General features: G+C 43.5%; 1 protein-coding gene across 1 annotated transcript; it reads left to right on the plus strand.

Annotated features, from left to right (window-relative positions):
- Nucleotides 1–249: 249 nt before the first annotated feature.
- On the plus strand, nt 250–21,879 carry CEP57 (centrosomal protein 57). The gene is made up of 11 exons (XM_034072421.1): nt 250–348; nt 5,633–5,789; nt 8,445–8,624; nt 8,924–9,045; nt 9,900–10,016; nt 15,856–15,933; nt 17,411–17,515; nt 17,667–17,747; nt 18,090–18,334; nt 18,984–19,128; nt 20,641–21,879. Exons 1-11 carry the CDS (start codon nt 322–324, stop codon nt 20,872–20,874), a joined length of 1,491 nt encoding a protein of 496 aa, XP_033928312.1. The 5' UTR covers nt 250–321; the 3' UTR covers nt 20,875–21,879.
- The last annotated feature ends 532 nt before the right edge of the window (nt 21,880–22,411 follow it).

A 22,411-nucleotide genomic window follows, 5' to 3' on the forward strand; every position in this document is an offset into this window, starting at 1 on the left:
AGGGGAGGGCTCACTTTGACAAAGACCATCCTCTTCCGCCGTTTACTCCCCGCGCGTGCGCCTAACAAGAATCCCGCGGACTCTCGCTCCTCCTATTCCCCGCCTCCCCGCCCAAGTGATTGGTTGAGCAGCGCTCACCTCTCTTCCTATTGGTTATCTTATGTGTCACTCAGGCTTGAGCCTATACACGCCGTCACCTGCTCCTTCGCCATTGGCTGGCCGGGCTGTCAGTCACATGGGACCGGATTAGCGCGGGAGGTGTCGCCGCCGCACTGTGCCGCGCATTAAAGGGCCAGGCACCGGCTCAGTTCTGTAGCCAACATGGCGGCGGCCCCTCAGCAGCGCACGGTGAGGCGCGGCGGTGGCGAGGGGAGATCCCGCAAGGGGCCGGGGGCTGCCGGGGTTTTCTAGGGCTTGCGGTGAGGGGAAGGGCGGGTAGCGCGGCCGAGGGGCAGGGGCGGTGTGGGGCCGTGGCCTGGCCGTCCTGGAGTGTGATGGGAGCTGCTGTCTCCTTTAAAGGAGAGGTGGGGGTGTGTATGCATAATATATATATATAAAGTCATCGTATATGTACGTGTATTTTGTAGAAGCGACCCAAAAGGGTAAAGTTTCTCTGTTAGTTAGACTCTTCCTCGCATAGCCCCCTGCTAGTGTCTGGAGAGTATATTCGTAAGCGAACGGGAATAAAACGTTGCAATTCGGTTGATTTTCGGAAGTTATTTGGGGTCATGATGCTGAAAACGGCTGTTCCGTAGCCAGGTGAGGCTCCAGCAGTTGTTTGTGTCATTGCAGGTCAGTCGGGCTAGGACAGCAGCCTTTGCTTCCTTCTGGATTGCTGGTAGGGATGTAGCCTCTGGTTTGTTTCCATGTGTGAGATTAAATACTTTACGTTCAACTGAGGTGTAACTGATGTGTACCTGTGTCCATAGGGGCGGTGTGGGCACCTGGCAGCTTTGGAGGTAATATGGGGGCCAGTTCCCTCATTCACGTTTCTCTCAAGGTGCTGAGCATGGAGAAGGAGCAGGACCCATGGCTGTGCTGGTGTTATGAAGAGCCAGAGGCTTGCCAGGGTTTGGTGTGGTTTGTTTCAGGAATAGTTGGGTCATCACTATCATTCGGAGGACTAGAGATGGTGACCAGCATGCAGCATGATGGTCTCGTAAGGTCTTGCATAGCAAGCACCCAACTTGGTGATTTCCCTGTGGAAAACTGTCTCCTTTGCAGCATGGTCTCATATTTGCACCTGTACAATCAAGCAGGGACAGATTAATCTGAGGACTTTTGTATGCTTCCTAACAGGTATTTTTTCTGTGCATGCATAGAGAAGTATGTCACAAAGCTAGGTTTGGTCTTAAGATGATGAATATAGGCTGTTTAATTTAATTAGTAAATAAAACATTTAAGGGGGGGGACGGGGGGACAGACACCAAAACAAAGCAAAATTGCCCTGCTGAAGACTTTTTGTAAGTGATGGGGAAAAGGGGAAAAAAGCAAACTTTACACTTTCTGAACTTTGAAAATAGTTTTCTTCAATACATCTGATGTGCTGTAGAAGAAACTTGACAAAAAATACTGTATCTTGCCAGCATTTTTCCCATTAGGTGTAATGACTAAGTTTACTGTTAAATGTTTGCTTTTAACTAGGGTTATTACTTATATTTAGACCACTCCTGACTCAGCCTGTATCAGGGAGGCACAGGCAGTGCTGAAGTTGGCCTCTGGGTGATAGGGGTTGTTCTTTCTTCCCCATTCTCCCTGCAGTAGCACAGTACTGTGCCACGAGGGCAGGCTGCTGGAGTTGTGCCTCCAAAATGGCTATTTGAACGTTTTAATAACTAAGTACTTTGATATTTATGCTAATAGAACTGAATACCTGGCTATTCTGAGGTGTTTTGACCAGTCCCTACATAATTTTGCCCTGTTTCTGCCCCTTCTTTGATTTCTTTTAACCAAGTATGGGCACTACTGTCACTTAGGGCATTACCAAGCATTTTTTTTCCCTGTTGGTGTTCTGTTTCTTTTCTGAGCTCCCATATAAGAACATGCAGTGGCACCCACTCTAGTTTAGTCCTTTTCCCCAGTGCCACAGGTGTCAACTTGACCCTTGTGCTTTCTTGCTGCACTTACTGCTCAAGAAGCTTCCTGCACTTTTCTGCCTCATTGGTTCTACAGTTTGTTAATAAATAATTGTGACTTTTACTCTCCATGGATCATTGTAAATGATAGCTAGAAAAACAGATTGATAATTTTCCTTCTCCTTACTGAAGCATCAAGTCTTCTGAATAGCTTTTCCATGCCTTGCTGTATTTCTTTACTGCATCAGAGAAGGTAACTGTCCAGGTGGGTCATTTTTTACCACCTGTGGGAGTTGTTTGGTTTGAAAAGTGTCCCTCTGCCCCAAGCTGCTGATTCTTACTTCAGTGATAAGAGGTTTTGTTTTTTCCCTCTCCACTGTGTTTGATTTAGTCTTTGGGATCTCCCTGAGGCCACCATGTGCTGCTGGTGTGTTAAGCTATGGCTGCTCTGTGCTCCTTCTGCATGCTTGAGTATGCAGGGAATACACAATGGTAGCAGCAATGACTTTTGGAAGGTCATGTCTTCAGACCTGTAAGGATTAAATGTGTTCAGCTCACTACTGTTCACCTCGCACTGGTGCACTTAACTCCTGTGGGACTGCTGAGCTCCATTGGTTGCTATTCTGAGGCTTTAGTGTGGCTTAAGGAAGGAAAGACTATAAGGAGTACCCAGGAAGAGCTATTAGTTAGCAAATATGGCCTAGCTGTTTCAGAGCAAATGTAGAGAACTCTCTGGTTTTCATATAGTGGTGTTTGGTTTTGCTACGTTTCAGGATATTCCTGAGCATCACAGCATGATGCTCCCTGTGAGAATTTCCAAGAGCAGAAACAGATTAAAACAATTCTTTATGATGGGAGAGAAATCGAGGAGAAGAGTGAGGAATTGGTGTGATGTTTGAGTCAGGCATCTGTGCTGGGAGATTGCTTGATGCTGTTATGTAAACTTCCTTAGATTTTTCACTGGGGTTATTTAGAAGTCACTGTTTGTGAAACAGAATATAAATCTCTCCTTTACTTAAATGGGAAATGTACCTTGTAGCAAGTAGTTATTTAGACTGAAGTGAGGAATGATTGCCTATGAAACAGACAATATTCCAGCATAATATTTGCAGTATTTATATCAAGCAGATATCTCTAACAGCTATTACACGATTCAAATTAGTGCCTGTTCACTGCATCCAGGTGAAATTTAGAAGTCATGCAACCAGTGGAAAGCCTGTGTTTGTTTTGCTTTGTGGAACTTGATGCTCATGTAAAAACAAACAACTCCTGTCATTTGGATTTCCTGTGTAGTTATTTTTAATTGACAGACAGGATTTTACAAGTGAAACATAAAGATACTGAGGAAAGCTGTGATTCTGGCAGCCCTGCTTGCATTTCAAACTGATTCCCCTTGTCTCTGTTTCATGGGATACCTTTGGTGTGAATCAATGGCAGATAGTATATTGATATTTGAATCAATAGTCACTAGCGTTTGGATTGCTGAGGCTTATGTTGCTTCTGTTACTCTATTGCCTCTCGCCTAAAGGACTGTGTTTTACTCAGTTCATTTTTACTTTGTTATTTGGTCTTTTATTCTCTGTTCATCAATTCTCCAGTGAATCCTAGAATGGTTAGGGTTGGAAAAGACCTTAAAATCATCCAGTTCTAACCCCCCTGCCATGGGCAGGGACATCTCACACTAGACCGTGTCACCCAAGACTTTGTCCAACCTGGCCTTGAACACTGCCAGGGATAGACCAGTTTACCCCTTATTTGAGCAGCCTGTTCTAGTGCCTCAGCACCCTCACAGTAAAGAACTTCTTCCTTATATCCAACCTGAACTTCTTTTTGAAGTTTAAACCTTGTCTTGTTGCTACAGTCCCTGATGAAGAGTTTGTCTCTAGCATCCTTGTAACACTGATGTTATTTTTGCAGGTGTGAGGTTTAGGTCTTCATGTTAACACATCACAGGCTTCTTTTTGGTTTTAAATCCACATACTCTTAATTCAAGCAATGCAGCTGCTGAGTGTAAACCAGTGTGTTCAACAACCTGGTCAAAATATTGTTATTAATATGTTCTTAATTAGGGATCAGTGTTTTAATTGGCTTTCTGTGGTAGCAAAAGTTCTTTTGCAAATGCAGTTATTCCAAGAAAGGCAAAATTATGTTGTGTAGGAAAATGTTATAGACACAAACCAAAAGCATTTATAGAACTGTGCTTAGAAACAGTGATTGACCCATTCAGAGTATTCAATGTCCTAGATTTCTTGCCTACAATGAATCACTTAATTTATAATAGGAAATCAGCTTTGTGTAGGCTTTAAATAACTTAAAAATTTTCTTAATTCTTCCCCCATATTAATTTTCTTCTTCATAATGCATTTGGGGCTGTTGTTTAATTTCTTATGAGATATTTACATAAATATTTATGTATTTTAACTTAGGTCACAATATGCTCCCAACAGTTTGTATTTGCAAAAGCTTAAGGAAACCCCACCAAGATCAGCAAGTGTTCAGTTGACATAGTGAAGTAAAGGTATTATGGAAGGCTGTAGGAGCATTGCATCTGCCTCCAGCTCTTCTCTCTTAGGTTACCTTCAAATCCTGTTATTAAGATGTTTAGTGGTGGGTACATTGGAGAAATTACTCTTGAGAAATTACTTGCATGATAAAAATAAGCATTTATATTTTATTCAATTGGTATACACAAATCAGAAAGCTTTGGCCCGGTAGCCAGGTTTGGATTCAACCATAAAGACAGTACGGGAAGTGCTCTGGTCCTTTTGTTTAAAAGAGCCTTGTTAGAAACATCCAAAAGATGGTAAATATTTGGGTGTTCAGTGTAGAGACTGGGTAATGTGTGGTCTTTATGGGTGTGTTTTTGAGCACAGCCTGAAGCTGATCTAATGGCACGTTGCTGCTCAGAGACAGAGGTACCTTCCTGGCTGTGGTCTGCTGCTGCTTTTCTTATGCTGTTACCACTAATCAGGTATAGCATAAAGTCATCCAGATGTGTCTGTTGGTGAGCCTCAGTCTATGCATGGAAGGATAGGAAAGGTGAATTGAAGGCAGTGGAAAAGAGGGGTTGGAACTATACAGCTGGGAGGGTGAGGTGAGGAGAGAGCATGTCCTCTGCCCCAGCTACAGCCAGTGAGCTATTAAGCTGGATGGGTTGATGTAGAAATGTGTGGCCCTGGGTGTGCTTTATCAGCTTTCGCCACCTTAGTACAGCGTCTTGTGTGCAGTAAGTGTAACCTGTAGTTAAGGAGGGAGCTATTTTCCAACTGACTGTGTATTACCTTCTCACAATAAGGAAGAGACAGTGTAAGTAAGTAGAAAGAAGTGGAAATCAGAAAATAGGAAGGAAAATACATTTTCTTTCTGATACTATTTTTAGTGGAGGGGATTTGGATGTAAAAATGACACAGCCTGAGGCTGTATGGATGGAAATGCAGCTTTTGAGGTATTAGTCCCCTGCAGCAATACTTCTGCACATCATCTAATCGGATTCTACTCTTTCGTTGTTGTGACAGAGAAACAAATGTGCTGAGTAACAGCTTTGTTTTCTTTTACAGGATGATCTTCATGAAACCCGTAACTCTGTGTCAGCCACAGATGGGCTCTCTGCAACTTCATTTATAGAATACCCAAAGCACAAGCCATTTATTAATTCAGATCTGCTGCACTCCCCACAGAAACCAGTAATTCCATATCCTGAAAGCAACAGCAGAGGTAATAGTTCAGCAAAGTTGTTTTCTTAGCTGTTTCCAAATGAGGTGGTGAAATACTGTGTGCCCATACCTACAAAGGTTGCTGTCTTTCATCCTTTTGTCACTTCCCATTGGTGTGCAGGTCACCTGTTCTGTAGGTCCTTTACACTTCTTATTTGAAGAATACCCAATGGAAAAGGTCATGGAGCTGGAGAAAAGTGTTCCTCTTCAGCAGAGAGCTGTAAAGTTGGCCAAGTGGTTTGTGAAACTGTCCTGATGTGTTTCTTTGTCCCTTCTTCAGCCCTCCTCTCCTTCCATCTTCCCTCTCCCAAGATCACAGCTGAGTTTCAAATAAGGAAACATTAGTCCCCGTAATGGTTTGGAGCAAAGGAAGAGGCTTGGCCCTATTGAAATGGGGAAGCTGTGATGGACAAAGGGCATAGCAAAATATTTATGATGTCAATGAAGACTTAAGAGATACAGAAAGGAATTCAGTATAGAACTGATGTCTCATAGCACCAAAAATAAAGTGATTTTATTCCCCCTTGCTCTTCCTTTTTCTTGTTTTCTTGTTTCTAGGCTTCTCCTTTTCCCTTCTTTCCCACTCTGCTCGTGGTATTCATCTCTTCGTCTTGCCTGACCTGACATGAACAAAACCATTCTAGGTTAGTTTTCTGCAGTTTGAGTGAACTGGCTTGTCATGCAGTGAGGCATCCTCCAAAGCTGCCTGGGATAAGGAGAAGGGGCGGCATGGGAATTTGGTAGGATAGATCAGGACCAGTCCTTTAGTGTGAGCTGTTTGGCTCAGGTTCATTGCAAAAATAGTGCTTTTGGGTCTGGAGTTGCATGGAGGCTGAAGGGTGTGAGCAACTTGATATTTTTTTCCCTTATAAGGAAAAATGTGAGAAAGAATCACAGAATGGGTTGGGTTGGAAAGTTCCACCACCCTGCCATGGACAGGGAAGCCTCACACTAAACCATGTCACCCAAGGCTCTGTCCAGCCTGGCCTTGAAAACCACCAGGGATGAAGCATTCACAACTTCCTTGAGCAACCCATTCCAGTGCCTCACCACCCTCACAGTAAAGAATTTCTTCTTTATATCCAATCTAAACTTCCCCTCTTTAAGTTTGAACCTGTTACCCCTCGTCCTGTCGCTACAGGCCCTGATGAAGAGTCCCTCTCCAGCATCCTTATAGGCTCCTTTCACATATTGGAAGGCTGCTATTAGGTGCCCACTACTAAAAAATCATATTGAAAAATCCTGAAATTCAGTATACTGATTTCTGCTTATTTTGGTTCTTCATGGTGTGTGTGTGTCAGCATGCATTACTTGGTTTTAATACTCTAATAAAGATGACTGAATGTTACTTAGCATGCTCTTGGGTTTTACTTTTATCCATTGCTTGAATTGCTTCTTTGCTGTATTTTGTTAGTCATTATTGTAAACACAAGGAGATTTCAGTTTAGGTGTAATAGTAACAATGCTTTTCATTGTTTCAGCTATGCTTATTTCAGCTGAATCCTGATAACAGTAGTATAGGTAAAGAATAGGGTAAAGCTGGTGACTGATTTTTGCCGACAGGGCCAGGTTACCTCTCTTTCTCCTTACCTGACTGCTGTCACCCATTTATTACTTAGCAAGTACCTTAAAGCAGGTAGTCTATTGATTTGATACTCTAAGACACTATTCTCCATTTCAAGGTTTGATGAGTTTTTACTCTGGAAAACTCATAATTATTTTTCCTTTATTTTTTCAATCTGATGCTCAAACAAACCCACACTCCCAACTTTTCTTGTACTCATGTGTTCTGTAATAAAGGTGATATAATTTCACAAGTGTGTTTAAGCACAAAGGAGTGAGCTAATGTGACCTTGCAGATTAGTCTGCTATATGAGCTGTCCTTACAGATGTTCCTGTATTTCACTTTGCCAGAACTGTGTAGGGGAAAGGGCTGATGGTTATGGTTCCTTTGCAGAGTTAAACAATACAGCTAAGAGACGTAATACATCAGATTACCAGCAGATGGTCTAATTGTAGGGTGATGGCAGCTTTATTACAACTGCTTTTCTTTTTGTGGTGATGAATACATAAAGGTTTTGTTGGGTAATTGATAAAGCAGAGAATGGAACAGAAAGAAGAGAAGTTGTTCAACACAAAGGAGATGCATGTGTTGAGGAGGGGAACACAAGTGCAGAAACAGTCAAAAAAGAGCTGCCACTTGAGAATAAACATTTTTATTGCCTTTTCTGATAGCTTTAGTCTGTCCTGTGCTTGGCATGGGATCATTGTGTATTTGTTGTGCTAGTTTGTGTTGTAGAGGAATGAGAATTTAGAAAACTGCTACTTTTTTAGCTATTTAGTTGCGACCTTTCATTTCCTTTTGTTAAAGTCAGAAGCTACACTGAGTCTACAGAATATTTACATGCCTTGTTCTGGGAAATGGGCAAGTCCCAAATGTGACAGATGAAGGTGAGCACCAAAGGCATCTATTAGTTTGAGACTAGTTTTAAGATCAGTTCTGGTTTAAAGGGAAGCAATTCCTGGAAGGAGCCTTGGATGTTAGTAAGGAACGTTCTGACTTTCTTACATAACATGCTTTTATGAAAGGGTTCCAAGTGTTCCCTTGAAGAAGTGATTTAATGGCCTCTAACAAAAGGTACTTGTTCAATTACAGCAATATTTTCTGCCCTGAAGAATCTCCAGGAAAAAATCCATCGGCTGGAGTTGGAACGGCTTCAGGCGGAGGAGAATGTGAAACACCTCAGCAGGGAGACAGCAGACTACAAAAAAGTCCTGAGTGAGCAGATGCAACACAAAGAGCACGACAGGACTGAAGTGACAAAGAAAAATCAAGGTGGTTTGCAAACTTTACATAGATGTGGATAAAACTTGATGTTTGTTGATGCATAAAAACTGCTTTAACTTACTTTGTTCAGCATCTTTTATTTGGCAGTGACACATGGAGTTACGAAGAAATAAGCACACTTTGTTTTAGGGATTTGCATGCATACAGCAGTTCATTAGGCTTCATCTGTAAGTTTCTTTAGGTTGTGCTTTAGTTTGTTTTGGAATTGTTCTGAAAATAGGGAAGAAAAGAAAGATCCCAGGAACAGGCAGTGCATGATTCACTTTTCTGCCTTCTGTTATCTTCAGAACTGGCTTCTCAGCTGGCAGCTGCTGAGTCTCGGTGCAGCCTTCTAGAGAAACAGCTAGACTACATGAGGAAGATGATCCAGCATGCAGAAAGTGAGAAGTCACATCTCTTGGAGAAGCAGGTGTGTTTTCAAGGTAGCTCAAGGTTAAGTCATAAAACTCATGAAGTAATGTCATGATTTTTTCCATGTTACTGTGATTTTTAGTATCAGTGTGCATGTCTCTTTCAGCTGGCCTTTATATACTTAGATGTGGATAATCTCCCTGCTTTAAATTTTCCAGTCTTATTAGGACCCTGGTGTGTTCCATGCACCTGTCTCTAAGGCAGAATTCAGCTCTGATACTAGGAAGAGCTGTTTGCTTCTGCATGATGGGCTTACTACAGTAGGTCATCCTCATCTGTCAGTGTTAAACATGTGTGCCACTGGGAAAAAAAGGTCCCTTTTGTGTTTACGTTCATCAGCCCTATGGGGGTTTTCTTATACTGCTTTTGTTAAACTGGGTTTGAAATCTTGATTCTATAGAAATAATAGCAAAATTTCTATTTCCCACCATCTGTGACTGTGGGAGTTGGCCTATACCTAAAATTAGCTTGAATTTTGTTGTATAGGAGCATGGGTCATCTGTTCATTGGCCTGTATAGCTGTCCTATTTTAGTATTAAATATTTACTGAAGGGGAAAAAACATAAGCTATCTCTATGGCTGAACAATGAGGGGGTGGTTATCACATTGGGTTCAGAGGGAGGAAAGGCTCTGTAGAGTTCTCTCATCTGAATCTGGTTGAGTGTCAGGTTCCAACATGGGTGGACCAGTGATGCTGTTTGCTCCCTGATCATAGCACCATTGAAACTGCACAGAGGAAGCAGCAGTTCCTATGGACTGTTTATGGGCTTCCTTTGTGCTGCAGACACAAGGCTTACTGCAGATGGTTTTGGTTTACTGTGCTTATAATTGTTTTCCTTTTCTCCCTTCAAGGGTTCGTTGGAGAGAGGTCGGCTTCTTGATCAATCACATGTTCAGTCTAAACTGGAAAAGCTGGATATGCTGGAAAAAGAGTACAGCAGGCTTACTACAATGCAGTCCATAGCAGAGGTCTGTCATTTGTATTGGATACTACCTCAGATTTAGCTTGTTTGTTGTAGCCAGCCCTTTATAGCTATATGTCAGTGATGGAGCTGAGCAAACCCTTGTGCTGTACAGAAAGATGGCAACTAAACATCTCTAAAGCTGAATTGTTGTGAAAACTTGAAGTTATTAAGGAAAGCCTGCATTGTCAGGTAGGCTTTAGATCACTGCACCCTACAAGAGTTGGGTTTTTCTTAAGTCTTGAAGGTATCTGTTGGTGTTCCTCTTTTGTGGTTAGTTGGTGTCTAGGCATGTAGGACTGTAGGCATTTCAACTGCACTTCTGAGTTGTGTGGTATGCTGGTGAATGCTAGTGGTTATAGTCTGCTCTGACCCAGATTGGAATTGACTTGTGGGGTTTGGTGTGTTCGTGTTTTAGCCACTTGCCCTTCTTCTTAAACACAGTTATTACGAGTTATTTCATTATTACTAGTTGGTTTGTACCCAGAATTCCAGAGCTGGGCATTTCCAGGCCTCTAGCACTGGCTGGCAGTGGGTTTGAACCAGTCTGCCTTCTCAGGATTCCCTGTGAATCAGTAGCTTTTACAAGTTCAGCATGACCGTGTTTGGTTGTACTGTTCTGTAGTGGGTTGACCCTGACTGGACATCAGGTGCCCACCAAACTGCTATGTCACTGCCCTCAGCTGGGCAGGGGAGAGAAAATATGACAGGCTTGTGGATTGAGATAAGAACAGGGAGAGATCACTCAGCAATTGCTGACATGACAAAACAGATTCAATTTAGGGAAATTAATTTAATTTATTGCCAATCAAATCAGAGTAGGATAATGAGAAATAAAACCAAATCTTAGAATACCTTCTTTCTGTGCTCAACTTCGCACCAAATCTTCTCTGCCTCTTTCCCCCCAGCAGCACAGGGGGATGGGGAATGGGGGATGTGATCAGTTAATCACACATTGTCTCTGCTGCTCCTTCTTCCTCAGGGGAAGACTCTTCACACTCTTCCCAGGCTCCAGCATGGGGTTTTTCCCTGGGCTGCAGGTGGAGATCTGCTCCACCATGGATCTCCATGTGCTGCAGAGGCACAGCCTGGCTCACTGTGTTCTGTACCATGGACTGCAGAGGAATCTCTGCTCTGGTGCCTGAAGCACCTATTTCCCTTCTTCTGCACTGACCTCCTCTGTAGGCCTGTTGCTCTCATATTCTCATTCCTCTCGCTGGCTACTGAAGCTCTTGCACAGGAACTTTTTCCCCTTCAGCCAACATGGTTTTATGAAGGGGAAGTTATGTTTGACCAACCTTATAGCCTTCTATGAGGAAGTGACTAGGTGGAGGGATGATGGTTAGAGCGGTAGATGTGGTTTTTCTTGATTTCAGTAAGGCATTTGATACTGTCTCCCACAGCATTCTCATAGATAAGCTAAGGAAGTGTGGGCTTGACGATCAGGTAGTGAGGTGGATCAAGAACTGGTTGAAAGGAAGAAAGCAGAGAGTTGTAGTCAATGGGGCAGAATCTAGCTGGAGGTCTGTGACTAGTGGAGTCCCTCAGGGGTCAGTGCTGGGACCAGTGCTGTTTGATATTTTCATCAATGACCTGGATGAGGGAACTGAGTGTACCCTCAGCAAGTTCGTTGATGACACTAAACTGGGAGGAGTGGCTGACACACCAGAAGGCTGTGCTGCCATTCAGCGAGACCTGGGCAGGCTGGAGAGTTGGGCAGGGAGAAACTTGATGAAATTCAACAAGAGCAAGTGTAGAGTCTTGCATCTGGGGAAGAACAACCCCATGTACCAGTACAGGTTGGGGGTTGACCTGCTGGAAAGGAGTGAAGGAGAAAGGGACCTGGGGGTCCTGGTGGATAGGAGGATGACCATGAGCCAGCAATGTGCCCTTGTGGCCAAGAAGGCAAATGGCATCCTAGGGTGCATTAGAAAGGGCGTCGTTAGTAGGGCAAGAGAGGTTCTCCTCCCCCTCTACTCTGCCTTGGTGAGGCTGCATCTGGAATATTGCGTCCAGTTCTGGACCCCTCAGTTCAAGAAGGACAGGGAATTGCTTGAAAGAGTCCAGCACAGAGCCACAAAGATGATGAAAGGAGTGGAACACCCCCCTTATGAGGAGAGGCTGAGGGAGCTGGGTCTCTTTAGCTTGGAGGAGACCGAGGGGTGACCTTATCAGTGTTTACAAATATGTAAAGGGTGGGTGTCAGGATGATGGAGCTAGGCTTTTTTCAGTGATATCCAGTGATAGGACAAGGGGCAATGGGTGTAAACTGGAGCGTAGGAGGTTCCACGTTAACATCAGGAAGAACTTCTTTACTGTAAGAGTGACAGAGCACTGGAACAGGTTTCCCAGGGAGGTTGTAGAGTCTCCTACGTTGGAGATATTCAAGGCCTGCCTGGACAAGTTCCTGTGTGATGTACTCGAGGTTACCCTGCTCTTGCAGGGTGGTTGGACTAGATGATCTTTTGAGGTCCCTTCCAACCCTCGGGATTCTGTGATTCTGTGTGATTCTTAACTATGCTATCCTAGAGGTGCTGCCACCATCACTGGTGGGCTCAGCATTGGCCAGCAGCAGATGAGTCTTGGAGTCTTGGAGTCATCTGCATTGGCTCTACAGGACATGGGAAAGCTACTGGCAGCTTCTCACAGAAGCTGCTCCTATGGCCTTCCCACCTCCACCACCTTGCCAGGCAAACCCAATACAACTTTCTGTGTACCATCTGTGGTGTTGGCTTCCGAAGCCTGGCCCAAACACCTCTTTCTGCTGCCATAGAGAGACTGCAAGACTCACTGCCTGGGAACTACAGAGGGCTTAACCAGGGAGAGGCTTCTACCTACCAGTTTCTTCCCTGCCTCCCAAAAGGAGCAGATAGTACATGTTTAGATAGTGGTGTATCAAAACTGTAGGCTTGCTGCCCTGCACACGAGTCAAATGCTGAAGTAGATGGTGTTTTTCCAGATGTTTGACAGTGAATCTTTAGCTAGTTGGTTTGCTGCAGAACATTTAGGTGCTACAACTATTTCTTCCAAGTCCATGACCCAAGGCAGCTGTAACAAGCTGTTTAAGATCTTGACACCCCATTGTGGTGAGCTGCAGTTGTGGAGTACAAGTGTCTACATTGTTTAGTTGAGCTAAACTCTTCCAGAAATGAGTGTCTCTAGGGTTTTGTTCACTGGAAGTAGCAGTGGGTTCCTCCAGGGTCATTGTTGAAATAACTGGTTCAGAAACCAGAATTCCTTTCTGAAGGACTTTTGCCAAGTGTTTGCACTGGTAGCAGCTGGGGTTTGGTGGGGCTGGATGGTTTGTCGTCTTGTGCCTGGCTGGTGAAAGTCATTTCAGCCTAACAATTTTTTTCTGGATCAAACTAGATGTCTTTGATTCTCTTATAACTTTAGAAATTAGTGACTGTTACAGTTAAATGTTTTAGTGGAATTTGATATTAAATTCATGCAATTTTGAAGCAATTCTAGGAACTGAGATATGGATTTAGCTGTGACTAAAAGTCATTTTCTTTGATCATTGTGCTGTCTTGAGCACTCTCTGATTGACAGTTTTGTGCTTGCAGGCTATATTCCTACATGAGCATCCATGTGCTTAGTGTTATGTTGTGATCCCAAAAGAGTGACTGTACTCTATTCAAAACAGTTGCATCTGTTGCCTCTTTGATCTCTGCTGTAATGGTGGCAAGAACACAGGAACATTTCCAAGTTGAATTTGAAGGAAGAAATAGATAAGAGAGGCTATTTCTATACAAGGTGTGCTGAAATGGATGGGAAGTGGTGAGGTGGCTGTACATAAGCAAGCAAGGATTTAACTGCCTCTGATTTCAGACACTTTGCCAGAGCACAGGTTGCATGTGGGTCGTATGGAGAGTCTCTGCAGAGCCACTCCCTGGCCCTGTAAGTATTACCTTCAAGCAGTTTGCCTGTGAAAAGGAAGCATGTGAAGTATCAATTGGAGCACTTGCCTCAAAAGCAGTTTCTAGTGTATATTGCAGCTGTAGTTCTGCAGTGCAGCCTCTGGATAGCTGAATGAGAAGATCTGAACACGTCTATGTCTGAAGTTGGAATAAGGGAACAAGGTTGTTCCCTAAAATCACAGTCTGGGCTTTGCTCTCATATGTGGTCAGATAGCCAGAATTTGAATGTATGTGTAGATGACACTTCTTGAAGAACTGTAGTTGGTAGTAATAGATCTTAATGCCCAAACCCCTCACTATTCTGTGAACAGCAGAAGTGATGAGCCCTCACATCATGCTGTAGCTGTATACTACCTACATTGTGCCATCTTCATAGAATCACAGAATGGTTTATCTTGGAAGGGACCTTAAAAGCTCATCCAGTTCTAACCCCTGTCATGGGCTGGGACACTTTCCCCTAGAGCAGGTTGCTCCAAGCCCCGTCCAGCCTGGCCTTGAACACTGCCAGGGATGGGACATCCACAACTTCTCTGGGCACCCTGTGCCAGGGCCTTACCACCCTCACAGGAGAGAACTTCCTCCTAATACCTAATTTAAATCTTCCCTCTGTCAGTTTAAAGCCATTACCCCTTGTCCTATCCCTGCAGGCCCTTGTAAAAAGTTCTCTCTGTCAGTCTTCAGTTAAACCAGATTTGAGTTGGTATTACCATCTTACAAATCCTGTCATGCCTAACAAGTTAAAGATCTTCATCAGACTGACCACATCAAAATCAACCATTGTCCTGTGTAGTGTAAAGGACAAGATGATTTTGAGTTACATGGAAAATGTCTGAATTGGGGGGGAGGGGGTATTGGGAAGTCAAAAGCCTTCCTTCTGTTCAACAGAAAAAGCTGGTTACTTTATATAGTGCCTCTGTCCTCAATGTTTTATCCAGGGTTTTGCCTTTTGACACCTCTATGTAACAGAGGTTACATGGATCTTGAAGTTACTGCTTAGGTAAAGCAGAATTTGAAATATTTACCAAGCCTGGTGTAGTGAGTTTATTAACAAACAAGTGTACAAATACAGCTGTTGCTTTGAGTTGTGTGCTCCTCTGCCTTGACTTTGATTAGTGGCTCTGTGAATGATCAGTGTTTGGGGGAGGAGGAGGGAAGTTGTTTCATGTCCTGGAGCTTTGGATCGTTTATTCATGCCGTTGTATGAAATCAGAAGGCTGCTTGATAACTTTCACATTGGGAGCTTAAGTGTATCCTGTTTAAACAAGGTTTTCATCTTGCTGGAGGGTTTACAAAGAAGTGTGTGCCTTTCCCGTAGCTCTTTGAAAGAGGCCTTCAAAAGAGTTCTTACATCTTTTTACTGTAAAAAGATGGAATCACTTCAGTTTTACTTACAGATATCTCAGGGGCATCATAGAAAGTTTCCTTCTTCTTTATTAGAAGATGGCTAGATGTTCCAAAATTCCTGTCTTCTAAGAGCGTAACTTACAGATATCAGCAAAAATACCATTACTGGTCTAAATAAAGCTTTCCCTCAGCTTATAATGATACCCAATAGACCTTTGTTAGCCCTTTTGTAGTATGAAATCTTCCAGTATAATGTACACAATGCAACCTATTTTCTAGGTTTTCCTTTACAACTGAAGAGAAAGTGTGGGTATTACTTTCCCTTGTAGGCTGCAACTTGTGTTCAGATACCAGTTGTGGAAGTAAAAATAGAAAAATCAATGAGGTTTAAGCCCAAGCACTTGACCGCTATACCTATATAGACGAAACGTCAGCCAGCATTCTGATGCTGAAGGCTTCACTTAGCTTCAAGTCATTAAGTTGAACTCGGATGCTTTTCTCAGGCTGTTGGTAGTGTAGGCTTCAGGGGGGAAAGGAATTGTTTCATTAGTAATGCTATTATTTCTGTTCACCTTTGACCAGAAAAAAATGAAAGAGCTGGAACAGAAGCTTCAGGAGGAAGAACACGCGAGGAAGCTTGTTCAGGAAAAAGCAGCTGAGGTAAGCAGCAGGAAGTCTCTTGTACTGGTGTGTGCTGTAATTAGCTCTTCCTTTCCAGCAGCTTTGCAACTAACTTGCTGAAAGAGCCTCCAATAGACAGAGTTTTGAAAGCCTTGTGTTAGCTTTCTTGGTTTGGGGTTTACCTGTTTGTGTTTTCCTTCCTGTCTGAGGTGCTGGATGTTCTGAAGTCCTTTGAGCCTTTTGGAAACCTTTTTCTAACAGCACCCCTGCACTAAAGCTGCAGTTCTTCAGTTGGAAGAAGCTAGTAGGAAGAGGAGTAGAAATGCAGAATAATTCATAGATGAGGATGTATGAGTATCTCTGCTTTAAGTAGATCAAGGTCAACAAGTGTACTCCTTGTTTCTAGTTGTAACTAGAAATATTGTAGAAGGAGGTGAAAAAGAAGCAATCTGCTATTGGTTATGAGCCCATAAGGATGATGGTCTTTTCCTAACCTTGAAGAGTTCTGTTCATTGCATATTCATTGAATGCTGAAGAATATGTAGTAATGATGTTAGGGTCTAGCATTAATATTTGCCATGAGTTTTAGGGGGCTGGGAAGGGTGTCTGAAATTCTTAGAACCACAGAATGGTTTGGGTTCGAAAGGACGTTAGAGCTCATCCAGTTCCAACCCCTTGTCGTGGGCAGGGACACCTTCCACTAGACCAGATTGCTCCAAGCCTCATCCAACCTGGCCTTGAACACTGCCAGGGATGGGGCAGCCACAGCTTCTCTGGGCACCCTGTGCCAGCACCTCACCACCCTCACAGGGAAGAGCTTCTAAGATCTGATCTCAGTCTCCCCTCTTTCAATGTAAATCCATTCCCCCCTTGTCCTGTCCCTACAGACCCTGTAAAAGTCCCTCTCCAGATTTCTAGTAGATCCCCTTTAGGGTACTGGAAGGTAAGGTAGGGGATGATTTCTAAAGCCATGCCATAGCTTCCCCTTGGAAGAAACAGCAAGTGAAATATATAGAGCTCACTGCTGACAGTGAGAATCCTGGCCTTGACTTCTAATAGATGGTTTGGGTGGTTTGGTGGTGGTTTTTTTTTGGGGGGGGCAAGGTTCTTTGTTCTCTGGTTTTGGGTTGGTTTTTTTTTTTTAGCTGTCAAATTTAATAGAAGCAGTAAGTCTATTAACTATATGCCACAGGAGTAACTGAGCAGGATTGGGTGGCTTCAGTTTCCTAATACTTTGTCAAGTGTAAAGCAAAGCTGATGTTTTGGCACTTGCCTGCATGGGAGTAATGCAGTAAGATGAACTCTCTAACTTAGCACTGCTCATCACTAATCCTAGTACCAGAGGAAGCTCTCTGTTTTAGTTGACCTTGAACTGCAGAAGCATCCTAGAAACTTGCAGCCCTCCCTTTCAGAGAGCCTATGTTTTAGATAATATTGTTTTGCAATTCTCAGCTTATTCTGTCTCTGATTATCTGGTAATGTCATTCCAGTAACTCCCCTTACTCCCTCACTTAAGCTTCAGACAGGCCTGGAAACCAACAGGCGCCTGATTCAAGCAGCATCACCATTACTTTCTCCAAAAGCAAGAAAGCCCATGAAGAAAACAAAGGAGCCAGAGAAGGTAACATGGGGGGATAGAAGGGCAATTACCGAGGAGTTACATAAGGGGGTGTGCAGGCAATCAGGATGTAGGTTGCCTTTTTTGTTACAAAACAAAGGGAAATTGAGTTTGCTGTGGTGTCATCTGTAAAACATTTCTCCTTTCTTTGCAGAAGTGCTCTCTTGCAAGCCACCTCACTGCACAGCCCCATTACAGACTGCGTCTGGGTGATGTGCCCTTTGTAGCTGGGAAGGTGAGTGGCTCTAATCCCGAAGCGGAATGCTCAGGAGCTGCAGCTCCTTCAGTGGCTTTGGTTTGGAGCACTCCTGACACCCAGTGGCCAAATCGCGTAATGTTCTGTGACTTTTTAGTTTGTCTTCAAAAGGCTTGTTGAATATCCAAAACTTGCTGAACTGGCACTTCCAAAAATGGGTTCTCTCTGCTGCTTGTCAAGCTGTTCTTGTTAGTGCATATTCAGTCAAACAAAAAATGCATTATTGGCTGCATAAAAAGTCAGTTTTTAGATGTTCTCTGTTTTATCAAGTAGGTTGTTGACAGTGCTGTATAAAAGAGTCTCTTTTACTTTTCCTTCCAGTCTACCAGTCCCAGTCATTCAGTTGGTGCCAATGTGCAGCATGTCCTACACCTGATGAAACAGCACACGAAAGCTTTGTGTAACAGTCGGGTGGTAAATGATGCTCCACTAGCAAAACCCATCGGTACTGGTCATCCTGCTAGCAAAAGCAGAAAGTCATCTCTGCCAAAGGACTCCTCTTCATCCCACGAAGAGCTCTCAGAAGTGTTGCTGACTTTACAAGATGAATTCGGACAGATGAGTTTGTGAGTTGGGCATATTCTCAATTACAGATGGTGAATGTAGATGCTTTGTGTTTTGCCTTTTGCTTTAAAGTTTGAATGTTTTGCCTGAGAAAGGTGTTAGTTTTAGGAAGTTTATGGCATATCATCCCTTTGTTCTACTGGCTGTGGAAGCTGTCGTTTCTCCTTGTACTTAAAGAGAGGTCTGAACTCCGTACTTGTGTTTGTATGTAGCAGTACTGAATTCATAAGTGGCAGGGGAGAAGTGTGTGTGCCCTTGATGCAATATTTGTGGTTTGTCTTGTCCTAGTTAACAGAACACAAACTGTTAGTCTACTGCATAACTGCAGTGGATACAGCTACACAGAATAGTAACTGAGTGCTGAGATCATGTCCTCAGGCAGTTATTTGGTCATTTTGAATGTGTGATTTGAAGCTTGAAGCTACTTATGTTGCTGAGACTTCCTGTTGCAGAAGCCTGCCACCAGGATGTGCTACTGTAATAATGCTGCTGACCAGGACAACTGTTGTCACTGGTTGGCCATGGCACATTGAATGTGGCTGGCTGCTGATGCTGTAATGTCCTTAAAGTGTTATTTCTGAACTGGGGATACAAGCACTGGAAGCCAAGGGGGTCTGATACAAGCTTTGTTCTGTGTGAATGCCATACTAGTGATCACCAGCAGCTGTCAAAGCTTGTCCAGGAAGCCCCAACCACTGCAATGAGGGAAGAACTGGAGAGGGAACTTGAAGCACTGGTGGGAAAGATGGAAGCAAAGGCAGACCAAATCAGCAAAGTCCGGAGGCACAGGTTGCAGGTGAGTTGCTCTTCACTGTGTTTGTGCTTCTGCAGAGCTGCTGTCTTGAGGGGTTTTTGTATGTTGTATCCTAATCTAGCAGCAGTTGAATAAAGCAAAATAGCTCCTGTAGAGCAGTAATGCCTAGCTCTGGCTTTGATATCCCAAAGTTAGTCTGTGTATTTCCATCTTTGCATCCCAGTATTTCTGCAGAAGTAATCTTTCTGTCTTACTGTGTCACCCTTGTGCCCTCTCTTTATCCTGTCCTGGGCAGAGCTTTCCCATCTGTTCCTTTATTGCATTTTATACTCCCCTCATCCCTGGAATGTTTTAACTGTTCTTCTTTGCTTGGAGTAAATGACCAATTTATGTCTTGATTTGCACTTTATAAAACCTGAAGTACTGTTTCATAGAATCATTGGATGGTTCGGGTTGGAAGGGACCTTAAAGCTCATCCAGTTCCAGCCCCCTGCCATGGGCAGGGACACCTTCCACTAGACCATGTTGCTCAAAGCTCCTTTCAAGATGTTTTGAATAGCATGGCCTGTTCATTCAGAGCCATAAAACCTGTTGATTCCTTTTTCCCTAATTTTCATTCACTTTAGTGAATTTCTTCCAAAGAGCTTAACCTCATGTGTTTAATCTGGTTAAGCTCATATGAACCAAGATTCACACTCACCTGATGTAACTTACACACAAAATATGTACTGGGAGCACTGCTGCTGACATCCAGAATGGATATGTGAAGTGTTTTCAGTTAGAAGCATTACTTGCCTTTGATCTCAGGATCTTCAGAGGAACTGTTGCACAGAAACAGATGTGCAGTAGTTCCTGACAGTAATGAGTCTGCAAAGACTGAGGCTCCTCACTCACTACTGGTAAAAGGTCTAGGAGTTGGGATTTAGGAAAGTTGCTGCATGCTGTAACCTAGGAGGAGGGAGTACCACTACTTAAGGAGAGGAGCCCAAGGAGCCACCACTTCGCAGTGTGAGAGCATGAATATATCTGTACCTTAAACTGTCCAGTTCCCTGTTCAGGCTTCAGCCAGTTCAGTCTTTGTTTGCTGAGTACTGAGTGTTGCAAGCTGTGATCTCTGGTGCTGGGTGGATACCAGCTCTCCACCTCAGCAGAGCTAGGATATTCTTTTAAAGCTACATCTCTAATAGTACCTAGCTATTGAAATCACTTGTATGTATGTAAAAAAGCTTGTTTTCTGTTTGTTTTGTTAAAATCACTGGATGGCAGCAGTGAGAAGCCAACTTTTTGTTTATAACTTTTTCTGTTATCCATAATGAAGATGTTCCTCCATAATGAACTTGTTTTTAAAGAGAAAACCTAGAGTTCAGAGACGCAGCTGAACACAGAATGCTGTGTAAGGAAAATAAAGTGCTTATGACTCAGGGTGACTGGAAGCATCCATCTGCTGAGCTGGGTGAGATAAGCAGTGGGATATTGCAGCAGTCTGGAAGAATTGCTCAACATAAACTGAAACAAGGTCACTGCTTATTGTTTTTCTTTGGGATTCTCTTTCAGCTTGAGAGACTTAAGAGAGAATGCAAGTCCAGAAAGACTTCTGCTAAACAAGGGAAAGACAGGTTCCCTGTTAGTGAGGTTAAAGTAACAACTACAGTAACCACGAAAGGCAAGAATGCTGGTCCCATCAAAGTGAAACCTGGAGAGAAGAGTCGGAAGAACCTTCAGTTGCTGAGAGACATGCAGACCATACAGACTTCCCTACAGAAAGATGATATCAGCTGGGACTACTGACTGTTCTGCAGGAGAGGTTCTTGAACCTTCTCTGTCAAACCTTCTCACATTCTGGATATAAAGCAGCTGCCTTTCTTGCTGTGTGAAAGAGACTACTGTATGCTAAGTGCACTTTTGAAACCCTTAACTCTCCAACCCTGGGTTTGATGTATGGATCATGGTCTAGCTTAAATCACGGTCCATTTTTAAGGTACCAAGCCACTGAATCTAACCGTAGGTCTCCACCAGTTCTCTTCATGCTGTGGTTCCAGCAGTCCCTACTCTTTCAGTACACCAAGCACTGCACATTTATGTGGGTTAGTGTGTAAGAAATGCCAGTGTGACTTCATGCTATGATCCAGCTGTGCAGTGAGAGGCTTTCTCCACATGCATCTTGTTGGGAAACAATGCTGTGACCTTGAGCCCTAAGGGCTTTTGCCAACTCTGTTCTGCAGGCACCTTAAACTCCGAGTTACTGAAACTCTGAGTGTGTAAGGGAGAACAGGCAAACCCTTCTGAAGGTGTTCTGTGGAGCTCTACTCTAAAAGCTTTCCTAGTTCATGTTCTGCTGTGTTGCATTAGTCAGCATTAATGGCAATGGATGCCTGAGTACTCAGAAGAAGAGCAAAGTAACTTTATTTTACTTAGTGACTGAGTTCTTTTGAAGTCTGAAGCAAGGAATTTTTCTACATGAATGCTCCTTTAAAGCTATAGGATAGGGGATAATATCCTGTTTCCTTGTTCACAGCTTTGGGTGGTAAAGGAGCATGATAAATATGAGCGTTTTAAACTGCAAGTGCCTCAATCATGCCATTCAGTCCTGGCATCTTGCTTTTAACCTGAACTATGTGCTTTGAGCTATCTGCTCTGGTAGTGGTGCAAGTAGTTTTGCACTGACTTGCACAGCTGAGTGAATGTTATTTATTATGTTAATAATTTAAAGAATTTCCTATTAATGGAATGTAACAAGACCCGGGTTACCCATTTACACATTTGACAGATAATAAAGCCAGCTTGCCTGTTGAATGAGTTGTGGGAAAGCTGCACTTCCCTCTGCCTTAGGGTTTGCTGCTGCACTGTGCCCCATGCAGTGTGCTCTGTGATGTATGATCAGGGTGGTGAATATGAGCTGCTGCCAAGCTGCAGGTAAGGTGAGGGTCAGAGTTGTCCATCTTTGCTTGTAGCTGAACTGACTGGGACCTGTGCAGGGTCAATGCAGGCACAAGGGATTGGCGTTTTAATGACACAAGGTTTTTGCTGTGAAGGGAGAAGGTGGCTGTTAACCAAGCCTGGAGCCATCCCCTTCATTTGTGTCAGAGACATGGGCTCCATGCTGCTGGAGGAACCATTTGGAGAACAGCAGTTCATCCTGGAGGGGCTGAAACAGCCAGGGCTGAAACTACACTGATTGTGCTTGGGAAGGACCTTTCAGGATCAGGGTGCTCAGACATGGGTTAACTTCAGCATGACCTCAGGCTGTCCTCATGCAGCTTCTTACTTATGGAGGGCTTTGGAGGTATTTTGGACTACATATGCCCAAGCTGGAGTTAAACCTACC

Source organism: Melopsittacus undulatus, chromosome 2 (assembly GCF_012275295.1).
Source record: "Melopsittacus undulatus isolate bMelUnd1 chromosome 2, bMelUnd1.mat.Z, whole genome shotgun sequence".
NCBI classification, from domain to species: Eukaryota; Metazoa; Chordata; class Aves; order Psittaciformes; family Psittaculidae; genus Melopsittacus; species Melopsittacus undulatus.